Genomic DNA, 17,503 nt, shown 5'->3' on the forward strand with positions numbered 1-17,503 from the left:
GATGACAGACATTCCGATGGTGACCATCGGAAGTGAAACCATTAGCCACGACGAGCCCGAGCAAGCCCGCGTGTGCTGAGGTCTTGGACGAAACTGTCGACGACTCCTTGGTTCGGGCATAGCGATCCGCATGCGTCTTCAGACACGATGCCACGTCCTAACGGATCCTAGTCACGATCCAAGCCCAGTTGAGTGGTCTTCCGTGTAGGCAGCGCTGAAGCGAAAAGCAAAAACCATTTATGCGTGCGGTAAGCAAGCGCCGTATTTCTAGGCGACATCGACTAGCGAAGGCGGATGCCTCAGGGTGGAGAGGGACGCGCGAGGCGTCAAGGTGTTGATGTGGCGTGCTCCAGCGTTCGTCAAGGTTACCCAGAAGCGGCTAGTGGCCCCACGAGGGAATCGGCTATTGCAACTCATCATTGGCCGTGTAGCGAAGGGTGCAGGTGAGGATGAGAGCATCCGTCCGACGGTCGTTGATGCCCGTCCATGGCACATGCTGATGGGGACTAGAGAGACTGTAAGTGAACGCGTGGACTTGGTGGGGCTCACGAGAGTGAAGACGATGATCGGCACAGGGTCAGCCTGCTACGGCTTTCTCATTTGTTCGGCCTCCTCGCTTTCAAGCCTAGGGCTGTCGAGCCCTTCCAAACATTTGACGCCCTTTCTTTCTTCACACTGGCGTCCCGTAAACGCGCCCGGTAAGCCGTGAACTGGGTCCCCGGCACATTGGAGACGAGTCGCACCGGAGCGCTGAGCATCTGCATGTTGTGTCGCCTACACGGTTTCACTAAGCTTACTGTCTCCGCCCAAGTGTCACCACACTTGCAAGCCAGAGTGCCCCCGATCGGAGCATTTGTGGAGGTTGGTGCGTTGGCGCTGTGGCCTTGACATTGACACCGGCGACGGAAGGAACAGGCCGAACCAAGTCCGCGTCCGATTAGGCCTCTTCCACATTTGCAATCGCCTCCTTGGCCTCTTCTTTGGCTTCCACTCGAGCGCTGGCTCGTGGCTGCCGGAGCTCGTCGATATTGTACCGTTTGAGCGTGTCAAAATCACGTCCCACAACGCTCATGCCCAAGACATTCTATCGGGTGTAAGCAGCTGTCAAAATCTCACCATGCCATATCGTCGTACCTTGTAAATCTCAACGAGAATGAGCAGATCATACCCCTTAAGGTCGACCTTGTGGTCTGGTCCTACCAGGGCTGCGATCGTGCGGATCACATTGTCTCGCAGAAACACCTTGTTGTTGCGGATCGATGGCCGTATCGCAAACTTTATTACCATGCATTAGCGAGGATCTTTGCACCACAGGGCTGCATCATCTGATGACGGGAGTGCGCTCACTTTTTTCCCCGCTTGATCTGCGCCATGGAAATGGGGTGCAAGGACCTGTTTCGCAACAGCCTCGAGACCCTCGGGCGTGGCCTTGTCGGTTGCCGTGATGGGCGTAAGTCGCTTCACGTAGCTCAGATTTCTCGGCTGAGCGCCATCTGCGATATCTTGACAGATCTTGTGGACAAACGAGACAGGCTCAAGGGGAGATCGTGTCCTGAAAAACATCACTTTGATGCGTCAGCCTTGGCTATCAGGAGGACAAGTAGCTACCCTTACAGCACTGGGTATCAAGTTTGAGCGAAGTGAACAAGGGCTTCGTAGTTGGTTTGCGAATCTCGGCAAGCTCTTTCTTGATCTCGGCTTCGATATCACCTCCCTCATCATCTGAATCGTCGTCTGAAGCTGGCCCATTAGACTCAGCCGACCCATACAACTTAGTAGCGTACTATCACCAACTGTCAGCAGATACAGCATTATCGTTTTTGGATGCTGCGATATCACAGAACGACTAACCTCTTGGAATAGATCTCGCAGGTCATTGACAGATTTTGCTTCTTTCTTCATGGCGCATGTTGCCCATATGCCTGTATCACCAGGCTGAATAGCGCGATCTGCAGTATATCTCCGGGGCATGTCCCGGTTTTTTTTGCCCTAGGAGTTCCATTTAGCACTAAGATGATTACTGCAGCTGCAGAACGAAAACGGTATCGGTATTGCGCGGCCAAGGCGGCAGGGCCGTAGATTTGAAAGTCGTACGAAGAAAAAGAACTTACCTTAGCTCTTTTGTTCCCGCCATCATGTGCTCCACCAGACTCAGCTTTCCGTTTTTTCGGACCATTTTCTGTTCCAGACATTTTGGAAGATCCTGGGTTAAGCGGTGTAGTGAGGGTGGTGTGATGAGAGATGCTCCAAGGTCGTGTCGAAGCTACCTGGTCTGGAAAGAAAAGAAACTAGGCTTGTTTCGTCCACTAAAACGGCTACTCCCGCCTTTACATCTCCACCCTCACTGCTCACGTCCCTCACCCGTGCTCTCTTCCAGCCTCATCCCAACTACCCACCAATCCAATTAAGCAAGGACTTAGTTGGTGTCGTATGCCTTATTTTAGATGCCTGCATTCCTGGTCGCATCTTGGCGCCATCGGAAATCAGGCGCTTCGATGACGCGTGGAAACCACACCTCATACCGCGTTCATACAGTGCTGCAGCAGTCGCGATCCAGATTACTGGGTTCCCTTAACCTCCCACGCAGAATATTGCTAACGTCCTGCAGCTGTCGTGTTAAAGATAAGCAAGATCGTGCCCACTCAGATCGCGGATGCTGTCAGATGCAAGCCCGCTGATTGTGTGGTACAACACTGAGGCCACCCGGAGATGGCTTACGCCGAACGTTCGCTTTGCTTTTCGTGCATTGTTATCACCAAGACGATATTTATAACCATAGTCGGGATGTGGGGGTCAACGTGCCCTGTTATCGTCACTATCCTGGACTGACTAATCACATGAGGTCCTGGTGACAAGACAGGACGGAAAGTTACTTCCGGACTCTGTAACTTCTTTGTCAAGCCATAGACTCATCAAATCACTGAACACACTGAACACACACAATCATCACGAGCGAACATATTGTACCTTGTCGAGAATCAATTAAATCCAAATTAATACCTAGGTACCTAATTACCAAAACTATGTACGTACTTTGCTAAAAAGGAAAATCTGGGTATATAGACGCAATCATAAAGCAAGAAAAGGACATAACCTCATCAAGTCGTTACAGCGTGAGAATCGTAAGCGCGCTTATTACCGGGCTCTCTGAGCCATATGTGAAAAGCAGAGAGAGAGAGAGATGTAGAGAGGAGAGGACACAACTAACAGAAACAAACTAAAGACAAACGCCAGACACCGTTGCAAGAATGACGAGAGCAAAATAAAAAAAAACCGAACAAGAGAGAAGAAGAGATTCACAAGAGGGTATACAAACAAACGAGATGTACCATCATCAAGATGGTGTGGCTATGCCTCATGCGTCCCGACGCATGAAGCCAAAACGCTTCTTTTTCTTCTCCGTCTTATTCTCGGCACCTGTAGGTGCATTGGGATAGCCGTTGATGGCCGCCTCAGCATTCAGACGTTCAGCTTCTTCGTAGTCGAATGGCTTGTACCAATTCCTCTGCGGTATCTCTCCCATCTTTGTGCTATCAGATGCGAACGTGTAGCTCGATGGGGTGACCTTGTCTAGGCGACGACGGAAAGCGAGGGTCGCTGGCGAGGGAAAGACGGGTTCTGGTGAGAGATGTGCGGGCTTCGATGGGACAGGAGGCTTGACTTCGATAGGTGTTGAGGAGCGGCGAGGTGTGGACGTGAAGCTTGGAAGCTTGGGGGTGGGTTCGTGAATGTGCTTCTCTGGTGATGGCTTCGGTGACGATGGCTTTGGCGTTGATGATTTAGGAAGCATGTACGGATATTCGGTCCATGATGGTGATCGAGAATCGTCGAAGGAATCGACCCGTGGCTTGCTACTGCTCTTCTTTGATGCACCGCCTTCCGGCTTGCTCTTTGTAGCACTACCGCGTTCAAGCTCAAAAGGCTCAACTGGTACGTACAAGGGCAGCTGTGGTGCCATCTGGAGCTTCTTGAGTTGAGGAGAGGCCATTGGGGAATTGTCGCGCGAGCTTGAGGGAGACTTGACCGAGTGTGAAGCAGACTTCACCGCGCCCGAACTATTGCCCGATGAGCTGCTCTTACGAGTGGTCTTGGGCCTCATGACGACAAGCTGGGGTTGGTTTGAGCTCCCGTGTCTGATGGGCATGCGTGTTACTACATGGCCAGAGGATCGCTGGCGCGAGGAGCTCGAGTGCTTCCTCTTCACCTTTTCTGGGCTGGCACTCCGAGATGAGCAGTCATGGTGTTTGCTAGTCCCGCATCGGGGACATGGTGGAGCAGCAATGTTAAGTTGTAGCTGCGATTGGCTTAGTCGGTGATATAGCTGCGTGAGGCTGTGTATGGCTTCGCGACGTGATGCATCGGAGAGGTGGGTCAAGGCTTTGTAGTCTAGATCTAGCTGGCCTTTTCCACCTTTGCTGTCATGATTCAGGAAGGTTGCGATGATGGCTACAAGTCCAGTGTTCAACTTGATGAGTGTCTCTGCAAGGGAGGCATGTGCAATTGCTGTTTCGTTGTTAGTATAATCCACATGGTAGTAAGGTATCTCCACTTACAATCGCCCTTTGCGAAGCGCGGCCCTAGACCGCTAAAGTAGTATTCAGCATAGCTCTCGGCAACCTCTTCGGGCCCTCTGCGCAAGCTTTTGGAGAGCTGATGCTCGGCCGTGCCCGTCGGATCAGGCTTGTCAGGCTCTTTGCGCGTCTTGCGCTTTTTTCTTCTCTCGCGCAACCTCCTGAAGATGTTCAATCCATTTGTGAAAGCTTCTATGATGCCGGCGACGCAGCTAGCTACTTCGGCTTCTCCAGCCTTACGCACAACATGCGTACCTGCAGAATCCAACTTGACGGCCATGGCTAGAATGCAACACACTAAAACAAGGAAAGAGGAAATGCAGAATGGAACTGGAGGGAAAGGAAGAGAAAAAGGCGATAGGTATACAATATTCAAGAAGCAAAGTGCGGTCTAAAGCGCCATTAGCGAGGGTGAATGAAGAGTCATCCAAAAGCCAAATCATCAACGTTAACCTCAAGTTGTGTTTAGTCGCCGTGGACACGCCCGCCCAAGACGGGGGCCCTAAGACTTATCCCGTCGCTGGCAGTGCGACCCATGTCGTCGCACACCCTCGAGTGCGCGTGGGTGCGCACCAGGCTTTACGTTCCTGCGTCTTCTACTGGGTATTCCCACCGTCTTTACACCGTCTAGCCTACCGGTTCGACCTGTGCTTCCCGTGGCCTGCACATAGCCGCCTCGGTGTAAGAGGCTTGGAGAGGCCTAGGTATGTGAGTGGATGCCGCTGTTGCACTAGTCGCAAGCGGCAACGGGACAAGTGCAGCCTAGATTGGCTTTCGATAAGCTTCATGGGCCGCGGCGAGTAGAGGCCTTGAGAGCGTGCATGTCCATGTGCAGCATATGCGCATGAAACATTCGTCCAATGCCACTGTGTCGCATTTGCCTCTTGCGATTGAAGAGAGTGTAGGTGTGGGGTGCAGGACGGCATGGCTGAACAAACGTGGTTGGGTGGGCGTGCATGTTCTTTCGCACACCGACAGCGAGGCGGTCAAAACATAGCGGTACAGGCACAAGATGCAGTGGAGAAACAACGCAAAGTGAGGTGAACTGTCATTCGCAGGGATACCCTGCAGTGCTTCATCGAACATGTGTGACTCCCACGCCCATCACAAAAAGTACAGACCAAAACGCCTCGCTATGCATACATACAGAAGCGTAAACCTATCATCATCCATCCACTATCTATTGCTCATTGTCCTCGGCATCTTCTATAGTAACTGTTCTTTTGCTCGTGTTCTGGCCAGACGAGCTGCTTCTAGCCACCGACGAGCTTGACCCTTCAGCCTCATTCCGCTCTCCGACATTACCAAAGCTCCAGCTTGACTCAAGGCTACTAGGCTCTGCTCGTTTCGGTGATGAATTTGGAGGCTGATCGGAACTAGTCGGGTCGGCCGCCGGGGCAGCGGGTTGGACCTGAGGAGTTACAGTAGTAGACGTCAAAGGCGCCGCCTCAGGATCCGCGAATGGTGGTGCTGGTGCTGTCGCTGTCGCTGTCGCTGTCGCTGGTGCTGGTTGCGCTGGTGTCAAATCACTCTCCTGCGCTGGCTGTTCTGGATGCGAGAGTGTTGGCATCGCGACACTTTCCTGACCAAGTCGCGGCGCTAGTGCCATGGGCCTTAGGGTCCACCCCTCTGGCAACGTCAAACCTGCCGGAATACCTGCGTCGCCTTGGCGCAAAACAGATCCTCTGGCAAGGTAAGCCTGTGGCGCAGACATATTCATGTTCGGTGCATCCAATGGCGCAATGGGGGGCAAGTCGGCACCACTCACGCCGGAAGCCTGTTGAAGTCGATGGAGCTCTGCAAGAAGTCTGTGGACAATCTCGAGTTGCTCGTGTTGGGCGTTCAGATGTCGCATCGATTCAATAATGTTTTGCTGTATACGCAAGATGTCCGACTGGATGTCTGACGGATGCAGTGCGACTGCGCCAGGTATTGGGCCCATGGGCAAGTTTGATGTGACGCCTGGCATGATTAGATCCTGGGGACGATGCTGTTGGTTAGGCATTGCATTGTTCGCGGCTTGTTGGCGCAATCGCTGCATGGCGTTTTGCACAGCAGCATCGTCTTGCTGACCCGGCGGTACGCGAATGTTTCCCAAGGCGATCCTAAAGGGACCAAAGTTGAAGACGCGCATATTGTCTGCTGGGGGGTTTGCTTGCGCGCCTTGTGGTGCGGCCTGCTGGCCCTGACCTTGTTGGTTACCAAGACCATCTCGCTGCCCATCAATATCGAGCAAGGCTTCTAGCGCCTGTGCTCTCCTCTGTTGCCCTTGATTCGCTTGGTTTGCTTGATTGTTGCGTTGGGTGCTTTGAGTCGTGGATGAGGTGAGGACTGGCCTTCGGCAGGTGGGGCACACTTGCTGTCTCTCGAGCCAGCTACGTAGACAGCCAAAGTGCAAGATGTGGCCACACGGTAGCTTTTTCGGTCTTTGGCGCTCGTCCATCCTTCGGCCTGGCTGCGCACCATCCGCACCTGGCTGTACCCAAGGCCGCATTTCTTCTCGGCAGACGATGCATGTGTTTTCTCGATCGAGCTCTTCTGCCGTGGCGTCCGGATAGCGTGTGTTCATGTCGCGAGTCGCATTTCGGTACTGTACAAAGTCGTGAATCCTCTTGATTAGGGATCGGATGGTCATGAATAGGTCCCTCATGATGTGGATAGGAATACCGTAGAAGGTCATAAGGATAGCGAAGAAGCCCAGGTAGACGACCGACTTGACAAAGTCAGTTGCCAGGTCTAAATAAAAGACCCAGCGACCCTTTTCTTCCCACCCGGGCACATCTCCATCGTCGTCGTCATCTTCCACTTCGGCAGGCACTTCGGTTCCCTCGGCCGCAGCCCGTTGGCGTGCTTGCTCGGCTATGATGGTACGGGTTTCATCCCGTGTCGTCTCCTGGCGATGTGTTATATACATTTCGACAAGCGAGAGTACGTAGCGTAGAAACGTGGATGACGATGCAATGGCTAGGAGGACGTATTCGAAGCCGAACATGACCATGACGCCGGGGCGCGCCTCGGAGAGGATCGAATCGATGCAATACTGCATCATGAAGATATCGAAAGCGACGGACAGTAGCAAGGAGCTCATCAGGCGTGTGTGGAAGAGCTTTGGGTTCGCGGGCGGTTGCTGTTCCAGAAACTCTACTCTGCCCTCTCCTATCCATTGCCAGACTTTGCCAGCCAGCAAACACAAGAACATGGCGAAGAACCAGATGCCTATATCGTCCCTGAAGATGGTCATGGCTAGCAATGTCTCACTGACAGCGAACCAGGCCTTGTCGTATAGCTGCTCCGTCTCGATGGGGCGGAGAGGGCCGTAGAAGAGTCGCTGCAGTCCATAGCCAAAGCTGGCTGCGACTATGAGCATGAGGTTCACCAGGAACATCAGAGAGCCGGTGCTCTGCGAGATGTAGACGGCGGCCGAGTAGAAGTTTGGTCGCTCATAGTATGCGCGCATTAGCACAACATTGGCCATGACGGCCGAGCCCGCGACGTAGAGTTTGAGTCGACTCATGGTGGTGGATTGAACTTTTGCATCTGCGTCTGGGAGTCTGGGATTGCTGGTTGTGCTTGCATCTGGGACGCGTTCGTGAAGGAAACGTGGTCGGAATGGGACGCCTCATGATTGGCCGCGCCTCCGATGACGTTCGTCTGCCGCCCAATGTTTGTTCCAGTTCCGTGACAGGACCATCTACTGTAACCATCCTAGTCCTACACCTACATATTGACAGGTTTCGACCGTCTGTGAAGAATACAGTAATCACTTGAAGAGCACAGCCATTCTGTGAATGTCATGATACGATTTCGCCCGCCCATCCAAGTCGTGTGCTGTCATCCAACAACGCGCGGACATATCCCATACCTTCCAAGCTTGTCGACTTCTTTTTTTGCTTCTATACCCTCTTCCAATGGGAGTCGGCATGCTTCATTGCTTTGCTCGAGCCTTCATACGCAGAAGCCACCACTCCCCACACTTCTCCAGCAAGCCCCAAGTTTTCCAGCTTCCAAGCTTATGCACGGGCGCCACATCCCGTGACATTCCTGGGCTTCGCGGTATTTTCTGCATCTCGGGAAGATGCTCGGTGTCACGACCACGCGAGGCCCATACTAGGACCGTTGTCGGTAATTGCTAGCCAAGCCACATCGTGAGCACCAGAAAAGTTTTCTCTTGCTATGAGCCAATTGACACAAACTCAAGCATGCCTGCCTAGGTAGTCGGAGGCGCAGCCGCACCATCTCGTTCGCTGCGCAGCTGCCCCAGGTCTGCAAGTGTGTAGAGATGACTTTGTGGCGCAGACCAGCCTTCTCGGAATTGTTCGAGAACGACGCTGTTTTCACGGTTTGTGGGGATTCATGGGGGCTCATGCCGATTTTGCGGGGATCGTCTATAGACTACTGCATCGCAAGTTCGGGATTGCGTTAGCCCATGTCATAAGCACGGTGCTCGTCCTTCTTGGGCTTGGGTGTCATGACCGCATACAACGCCGAATCGGTGGGTCTTCTTTGTGTTTACTTGACTACATAAGCTGGTATTGCTGCTGTTGGAATTCAGTATCGAACGTCCTGCTCGTCATCACGGTACGTCCCAGCCCCATGCTTCCATACTGCTTCATCAACGAGATGGAGCAGATAAGCTATACGACATTATCTTTGGTCCAAGCGTCTGACTAACCTTCCGTAGTATCGACCTCTGACAACCATGTTCCGGTCTGTTCCCCTTCTGAGCGTTGCGCTTGGAACTCTCTCCGCCGTTTGCGCGCAGGAGTTGCCGGCTGTGTTGACTGCCGACTACATCGAGGGCTTGGGCAACAACAGTCTCTTCACGAGATGGCGCCAGACCTACCACTTCACTTCACCCGCCGGGTGGCTGAATGACCCAGCGGGTATGATGTATGATCCCATCAACGACACCTACCATCTCCACTACCAGTGGCATCCCAACCATGTCGCCTGGGGCAATATCTCCTGGGGACATGCCATCTCCAAGGATATGATTACCTGGACCGACGTTGGTGGCTGGGAAAATGACCAGGCTCAATCCATCGGCACTGGTCCCCATCCCGACTCCAGGAACAGCAGTTACTATGGATTGGGTATCTTCTCCGGAACAGCACAACCTTACAACCTGGAAGGTAAGCAGGATGGTACGCTCCTCGCCTTCTACACTTCCGTTCAGCAACTACCCACCAATTGGGCTCTCCCCTACATCCCTGGTACTGAAACCCAAAGCATTGCCATTTCCAAAGATGCTGGTCAAACTTGGCAGCAGTATGAGGGCAACCCAATCATGACTCAGCCACCGCAAGGCTGGAACATCACCGGATGGCGCGATCCATTCGTTGAGCCTTGGCCCGAGATGGACGCAATTCTTGGCCAGAAAGAGCCGCACTTCTACATGGTGCTGGGTTCTGGTATCAAGGGCGAAGAGGGAGGTGGCCGCATCCCCTTCTATAGCGCTCCTGCTAGTAATTTGACCGACTGGACTTTCTTGGGTGCGCTATGGGAGCCCAAGGCAAACGAGACACTGGGATCTTTGGTTGAGACTGGAACCTACGGCTTTAACTTCGAAGTGTAAGTGCGAGAGGTCTCATATGTACACATAAGCGCTGACTCCAATAGCTCCAACTTCTTCTCTCTTACTGACGAAGATGACGACGTTCACTACTACGCGCTCATGGGTACTGAGGGCGGTAATCTGACCTGGCACCCTCGCGCGCAGTGGGGTTTGTGGAACGAAGGACAAGTCACTCGCCGTGAGAATGGCTCTGCCGAATTCACACCCCTTTCCGGTGGTGTCATCGACTCCGGCCTTCTCTACGCTGTTACCAGTTTCTGGGACTCGAAGAACGATCGCCGCGTCCAATGGGGTTGGGCCAACGAGGAGAACAACAACTTCGCAATTACCCAATCCGGTTACCAAGGCGCCATGGCCATCCCGCGCGAGATGTACGTCATGAAGACCAAGGATCTCGTGAACCCACATGGTGGCTTGAGTAGCAAGGGTAACACTCGCCTGGTCGAGCACGGCAATGGTACCTTTACTGGTTACACATTGGGTGCCCGCGCTCTTCCTGAAATTGTCCAGGCCATGCACGGCGGAAAGGATCCCCAAGTCATCGACACTGGTAACAAGAACCTTACTACTGGTTCTGCGTCCGGCAACGGTACCAGCCACATGCACCTCCAGGTCACGCTTTCCGACTTCACTGGCCCCGCCGGTGTCGTCATTGCCCAATCGCCAGGAGGCGAGGAGAAGACCGTTGTCTATTACAACCCGGAGAACTACACCATTAACGTAGACCGCTCGCAGTCTTCTTCGATCAAGGAATTTGCCAACTACACCATGCTTGGCTACTACTACCCATACACATTTTCCAACGGCACACAAGAGTCTTTGCACATGGACATCTTTGTCGATGGGTCGCTTGTTGAGGTTCATGTCAACAACCGCTTCTGGCTGACGACTCGCATCTACCCTGCTCGCACCGACAGCACTGGTTTCAGTCTCTGGGCTGAGAAGGGCGCAAGTGTCAAGGCACAGGACATGAAGTTCTGGAATGTTGACATGAATGCCTTCCCGAAGAGACCTGCCAACACGAGCAGTGAGCTTGTGTTTGACACACCAGAGCAGACTAGCAACTATGTCTGGTGGACTGGGAACTAATCAATGTCATGTTACGGACGTATGGCAAGATTAGAATGCAAATGTTAATGAACAATGTATAATTTATGATTTCAAGAAACTTTGAATGATACGTTTGCTTGGTGTGTTATTTAGGCAGCAGTAGCCACCTCTCTTCCGCCTTCCTTCTCTCGTTCCAAACTACTGTCTTCCTTCAACTTCTTCAATCTCTCCTCCTCTTTGCGCTTCATCTCCGCCTGGATACGCACTCGTGCAGGAACAACCCGCTGTCTCTTGCTTGTAATCTTGAACCCTTCAATTCTATCCTTGCCTAGCGCCTTCATCGTTTTCCGCTCCACCGCACTATAGTCGCCATCCTCCCTATCAAAGCAAAAAGGCTCCTTTACAGAAACCGGGGGATTCGTAATGACGCGAACTTTGCGCAACTGGTTGTTAGACGCAGAGTGCAGCATAAGTGGATGCAGGAGATACACGTCGCCCACCACACCTGTAGCTTCCACAAACGCCTCATCGGGCATACTATGCGCAAGCTCGTTGAACCAACGAAGACCTTGTTCCTCGAAAAAGTCTGGGTTCTGAGCTCGCGGCGTCATGCGCGGGCTTACGCCGTCAGGATTCTCGTACAAATGCTTGGCTACGGTTGGTATGGCGCCGGGGCAGATATATGTGCCGCCGCCACCGGGGACGATGTCGGTCCAGAGTGGGATGACAAGGAGGGCTTGTTCGGGGCTGTCAAGGTAGTGGACAAAAAAGTCGCCGTCCACGTGCCAGCCGGGAAGGTCTTGGGGACGCACGACGGTATTGTGGCCCTCCGGAGTGCCTAGGTTGACGATGAAGGCGTCTCTCCAGGTCGAGGCGGCAGAGTCAACGCGCTGCGAGCCGCCGAGGAGAGAACAGATTCCAGCCCAGGCTTTGGGGGCGAACTCAGAGACGGAAAATTCGTTGAAGAAGGGCATGTTTGTTCGTTCAGTGTGCCTGGCGCGGTGTTGGTTAAGGTCACATTGGTCGTGCGCAAATGTACCTTGGGTACACATGAAATAAATGATGCTTACCATGTCGATATGTCGTTTGGATCCATGCCCAATCTCGTCCATAATGTCTCCTGCAAACCATCGGCTTGCTCCTGGGTAAAGCAGTTGCTCAGCTTCAACCAGCCATTCTCCAGGAAGAAGTCAATTTGCTCTTGTGAAAGCTTGTACTGGTCCTCTGCGTTCGCCATGGTGATGTATAAAGACAATATATATCTTAACCTTTACTCGACCTTTGGGGTGCAGACAAGCTTTTATATCGTGTGATCAAAGATGTAACGGAGATCTTCGTACAGCAACGCTTTCCCTCTTATCGCCTACTAACCACGCCGCCGACGGTACGGTTATCTTACGCAACGAAGTCTTACCGTAGGCAGCTGGACACTTCTGCCACTTTATCCGGTGGACGATGCATCAAATGGCCATTGACATTCCACGCGTGCCATCCCCAAGACTGCTCTGCGGGCTGCGGGGCGAACAATTTGGGGAAGCCGGCGGGACACCTGGTCCGCGGCGAACACGACCGACCCATTGGTTGGCGCGCTCACCTGGTGGGTATGAGGCGTCTGAACTACGGTACGACGGGTATTTTCCTACGAGAGTGGATGACAAAGCTGGATGGTGATGGCGAATTGGTGAAGGAGAGATGGTGTTCTTGGTAGCTTTCTCTCGGTGTTCTCAATTGGCCCTACAATCACCGCGACATCATGGCAACATCCTGCCTCTGTGCCTGTACAAGAGGAAAACACGAGTGTAGGAGAACGGGGCGCTTTCGTATTGGTATGAAAGCAGAGCGTACTAACACGTGCCTCACCTTGTGTTCGACGGTGATCATACTACGTATATTGTCTTTTCAGCAGTCTACAGTGCATCCAACCCTACCGGAACATGCGTCATTGTGAGCCTATGACATAGGAAGCAGTAATGAACACGTAGAAAAGATTGAGCAATGGTCATGTCGCATACGATGATCTAGCACAATTTCGTGCCAGCGGACTGTCTACCTTAACTAACGGCTCGTGACATATACTGGTATCTAAGAAAGTTATGTAACAACTCTGTGCTCATCTCAATGATAAATGTCGTGTCAAGTTCGGTTGCACACCTTGTTTGTTTGAGTTGGAACAAGATGCAAGCGGAATGATTCCGCGCCTAGACTAGTATCTGTACACGTTGTGCAAAGCCCTCGAACTGAAACGTCGGGCTTATACTGTACTGTGCGGAGATTTTTGATGCCGCTGTCTTGCCTTAGCATCATATGTGACAGGCCTAGCGTCGACGTGCATTATATTGGTAGCACCGGTGCTATGTCGCTGAGCACTAACTGACCGAATACATTGACGACGACGATAACCATCCTAAAGGACAGGTCGCGTTTTTGTGGAGACGTTGCTTCGGATCAACTTCAAACAGATACTCAGTGTTGCAATCTCAATGTGGTAAAGTGTCTTGCAGGATCCTCGGTCTTTAGGTGGCAAACTCCGGGACCTGATGCTTGAGAGACGGAGAAAGCCAGACCTATGATACGCGCTGTTCCTGTGATCCGATATTCATCAACTAATCAGCTTTCACTCTCAACGGGCATGGCGGTGGCAGCTTTCAAGGGCACAACGAGACACCTGGCCTCTCAGGTAAAACGTGCCAGCCTACTTAGAGTGAAGGCTTGCTTGTAAATTGGTCGTATACGGCGATAATCAGCAGGCTAACCGCGAGAGGAGTGAGGACAAGGAAGTTCCAGGGGACGAAGGCGAATAAAGAGGGGTAAATCAGTGGAGTTCTCGGCAAAGTTGGGTAAAAAGTCTTGTTCGGCGGTTGTGGTTGCAGGCTCAACGTGGTCTTACTGTGATGATAGTGGAAGCAGGGCCGCAGCATGGTCACGCTAGGCCTTTTTAGGAATATCTTAGGAACTGGCAAGGTGTTCACAGCAAGTACCGCCACGACCTCCACTTGAAATAAAAGCCCACCTCACCGCTCTCTCTTTCTACATCTCCACACTCGCCGTGCAGAGGATAATCAACTTACCCTTCCTCTTCACAATCAACTTCATACACAAACACACAAAATGAAGTACGCGACAGTTTGCGCCACTCTCTTTGCGGCCCTTGCGGGTGCGTCCGATGTCAAGCAGCTCAAGACGGACAACTTCAAGAGCTTCATTGAGGAGAATGACCTTGTCCTTGCTGAGTGTAAGTACTCTACCAGCCCCCCAGACTCTTTCTCTCTCTTTTTGGTCAAAAATATAAGAAAAATTAAATTCCTGTACTAACATTTGGCTTAGTCTTCGCACCATGGTGCGGCCACTGCAAGGCTCTTGCCCCCGAGTACGAGACGGCTGCTACTACACTTAAGGAGAAGGACATCGCTCTTGTCAAGGTTGACTGCACCGAAGAGCAGGACCTGTGCCAGGAGTATGGTGTAGAGGGTTACCCCACTCTCAAGGTCTTCCGCGGCCTCGAGAACATATCGCCATACGGCGGTCAGCGCAAGGCCGACAGCTTGATCTCCTACATGACCAAGCAGTCCCTGCCCGCTGTCTCCGAAATCACAAAGGACACCCTCGAGGAGTTCAAGACTGCCGACAAGGTTGTCCTCGTCGCCTACTTCGCCGCCGACGACAAAGCCGCCAACGAGACCTTCACATCGGTCGCCAACGGCCTCCGTGACAACTACCTCTTCGGTGCCACCAACGACGCTGCGCTCGCCAAGGCTGAGGGCGTCAAGCAGCCCGGTCTCGTTCTCTACAAGTCCTTCGACTCCGGCAAGGATATCTTCAAGGAGAAGTTCGAGGCGGACGCTATCCGCGACTTCGCCAAGATCGCCTCTACCCCGCTCATCGGCGAGGTTGGCCCCGAGACCTACGCTGGATACATGGACGCTGGCCTTCCTCTTGCATACATCTTCGCCGAGACTCAAGAGGAGCGTGATGCGTTTGCCAAGGAGCTGAAGCCTCTCGCTCTTAAGCACAAGGGCAAGATCAACTTCGCTACCATTGACGCCAAGTCTTTCGGCCAGCACGCTGGTAACCTCAACCTCAAGGTCGGCACATGGCCCGCCTTCGCTATCCAGACCACCACGAAGAACCAGAAGTTCCCCTATGACCAAGAGGCCAAGATCACCGAGAAGGAGATTGGCAAGTTCGTCGACCAATACCTCGCCGGCAAGCTCGAGCCCAGCATCAAGTCTGAGCCCATCCCCGAGAAGAACGACGGTCCCGTCACCACCATCGTTGCCCACAACTACAAGGACGTCGTTCTTGACAACGACAAGGACGTCCTCGTTGAGTTTTACGCTCCTTGGTGCGGTCACTGCAAGGCTCTTGCTCCCAAGTACGAGGAGCTCGGCCAGCTTTACCAGACCCCTGAGTTCTCCAAGCTTGTAACCATCGCCAAGGTTGATGCTACTGCCAACGACGTTCCCGATGAGATTCAGGGCTTCCCTACCATCAAGCTCTTTGCCGCTGGCAAGAAGGATGCTCCCGTCGACTACTCCGGTTCCCGCACCATCGAGGACCTCATTGAGTTCGTCAAGGAGAACGGTTCACACAAGGTGTCGGTTACTTACACACCCAGCGAAGAAGGTATGGCTGATAAACTTGCTCACCAGGCTCCAGCCGCAACCAAGAAGGGTGCTAATTCTGCCACAGACGCTACCAAGGACGCCGAGGCTAGCGCTTCGTCCGCTACCGACAAGGCTGCCTCTGCCGCATCAGAGGCTACCGATTCTGCCAAGTCTGGTGCCGCAGCGGCGACCGACTCTGTCAAGTCCGCTGCGTCAGATGTCAAGGATGAGTTGTAGATAGCGGACTCTTGGTTTCTTTGGTTATGCCGGCGCTTTCATGTGTACCATTACCCCCTTTCAGCATTCGAGAAGTATTCGTATTTGCTGAGGTATATGAGTATAAAAACAGTCATGGTTATATGAGAGGAATGATTAGGTCCTTTCTTTATTATGGCTTGGGTAGCACTTAGCTAATGGAGTTCCGGATTGTTACTTCATCATACTGTACTTTGCATATGCTGTGACTCCAATGTTCCAACATCTCCGTGAAGACGACAAACACAAAGGAATACAATGCTTATATATATCCTAGAGGCTTTCAATTGGACACGTATGTAGATCGATCTGTATGTATATCCGATTCATACTTGACGTATCAGAAAGAGTAGTTGCCGCAGGTAGGGGTTTGTGCTTTTTCAGCCAAGCTCAGCGTTGACCTTGGAAAAGTCTCTGGAAAGTTAGCCGGTAGCGTTGTGTACTTAGTTTCATTCTTGGAAGTGGGTCTTGGACAGCATCACCTCGGACAGTTCGTACGAAGACGTGTAGTTGGCGAGTATTGCAAATTCTCGATGTAGCGCTTTCGGTTCCAGAAAGCTGCCTGACACCTTTCTTCTGCCTGGTTCCCATGACTGCATGAAGTTTGTGGGCATGATCGGCTTAGTTCTGCGTATGCATATGCTTGCGGCCTTTGCAGAGGCTTCGAGATTGACGTTCTTCAGGGTACACCCATCGTCATTCATGCACGCACGTCCGTTGTCACTTCTGGCAAGCTTTCCGACTCGTCGCGTCTCAACCCCCACTTCCCGTGGCCTCGCCCCAACTCATCACTTTTTCCAAACGTACACAATAGTTCCTGACTTTGTGATGAATGACTAACCTTTGTCTTCTATACGTCCATGGATGCAGTCAGTTTCGACATAGACGTCACTTGTTGATGCGTGGTGATGCCAAAGCCTTTCGCTGCTAGTGGTTACATCTGTAGCTTTGAGTGCGAGCACAATTTCTTAACCACCAAAGCAATTGCAAGGTGAAGAATGAGTCCGGAAGAACAATACCCTTATTTTATCTGAGCCAGCTGAGAGTGTATGTGGTCCTCTTCGTCCCCATCTTCCTCCATCATTATGTCGCAAGCGTGCGAGGTATCCTCAGTTAGCCATTCATGCGCGCCAGTGATAGCGCGACATCACGTTTCAGCCTTGCCAACACTTTCAGAAGATGCTGCGTTGTAGACGAGACAAGATATACCCTTGCGGAGAAGCCAAGCGGACGAAGTTCGCATATCACTTGCATGCAGGGCGAATGAACGCGTTTCAGGCATGGTGCCAAGTCCATGTATTCACAACTCCCAAGTAGCCCTGAGTAGGTTCCCTAATGCTTGATACAAAGTAAGCAAATACCTCAGATTGATGATAGATGAAGGACCAGGAACGATAAAATGTCCGCAAAGGTGCGAGGAAATAAAGAGAGAACATCTGTAGGCCTTC

At 52.4% G+C, this 17,503-nt stretch overlaps 6 protein-coding genes across 6 annotated transcripts; 2 read left to right on the top strand and 4 right to left on the bottom strand.

Moving 5' to 3' along the window:
* Positions 1-937: 937 nt before the first annotated feature.
* Positions 938-2,192, bottom strand: PtrM4_048340 (THUMP domain containing protein; the record flags this gene model as incomplete). The annotated part of the gene is made up of 6 exons (XM_001936659.2): positions 938-1,084; positions 1,135-1,275; positions 1,348-1,565; positions 1,615-1,783; positions 1,852-1,989; positions 2,112-2,192. The coding sequence occupies 6 exons, from the start codon at positions 2,190-2,192 to the stop codon at positions 938-940; spliced, it is 894 nt and encodes a 297-aa protein (XP_001936694.1).
* A 1,163-nt stretch (positions 2,193-3,355) lies between these two features.
* On the bottom strand, positions 3,356-4,851 carry PtrM4_048350 (Atrophin-1 multi-domain protein; the record flags this gene model as incomplete). The annotated part of the gene is made up of 2 exons (XM_001936660.1): positions 3,356-4,503; positions 4,554-4,851. The coding sequence occupies 2 exons, from the start codon at positions 4,849-4,851 to the stop codon at positions 3,356-3,358; spliced, it is 1,446 nt and encodes a 481-aa protein (XP_001936695.1).
* Positions 4,852-5,751: 900 nt separating this feature from the next.
* PtrM4_048360 (HRD1, HRD ubiquitin ligase complex, ER membrane component) lies at positions 5,752-8,085 on the bottom strand (the record flags this gene model as incomplete). The annotated part of the gene is made up of 2 exons (XM_066104766.1): positions 5,752-6,041; positions 6,102-8,085. 2 exons carry the CDS (start codon positions 8,083-8,085, stop codon positions 5,752-5,754), a joined length of 2,274 nt encoding a protein of 757 aa, XP_065959330.1.
* A 1,185-nt stretch (positions 8,086-9,270) lies between these two features.
* Positions 9,271-11,235, top strand: PtrM4_048370 (sucrose-6-phosphate hydrolase; the record flags this gene model as incomplete). The annotated part of the gene is made up of 2 exons (XM_001936662.2): positions 9,271-10,142; positions 10,191-11,235. 2 exons carry the CDS (start codon positions 9,271-9,273, stop codon positions 11,233-11,235), a joined length of 1,917 nt encoding a protein of 638 aa, XP_001936697.1.
* A 110-nt stretch (positions 11,236-11,345) lies between these two features.
* On the bottom strand, positions 11,346-12,433 carry PtrM4_048380 (uncharacterized protein; the record flags this gene model as incomplete). Its single annotated transcript, XM_001936663.1, has 2 exons — positions 11,346-12,189; positions 12,267-12,433. The coding sequence occupies 2 exons, from the start codon at positions 12,431-12,433 to the stop codon at positions 11,346-11,348; spliced, it is 1,011 nt and encodes a 336-aa protein (XP_001936698.1).
* Positions 12,434-14,304: 1,871 nt separating this feature from the next.
* On the top strand, positions 14,305-16,037 carry PtrM4_048390 (Thioredoxin domain-containing protein; the record flags this gene model as incomplete). Its single annotated transcript, XM_066104767.1, has 2 exons — positions 14,305-14,428; positions 14,521-16,037. 2 exons carry the CDS (start codon positions 14,305-14,307, stop codon positions 16,035-16,037), a joined length of 1,641 nt encoding a protein of 546 aa, XP_065959331.1.
* Positions 16,038-17,503: the final 1,466 nt, after the last annotated feature.

This window comes from Pyrenophora tritici-repentis, chromosome 10 (genome assembly GCF_003171515.1).
Source record: "Pyrenophora tritici-repentis strain M4 chromosome 10, whole genome shotgun sequence".
Lineage (NCBI taxonomy): Eukaryota > Fungi > Ascomycota > Dothideomycetes > Pleosporales > Pleosporaceae > Pyrenophora > Pyrenophora tritici-repentis.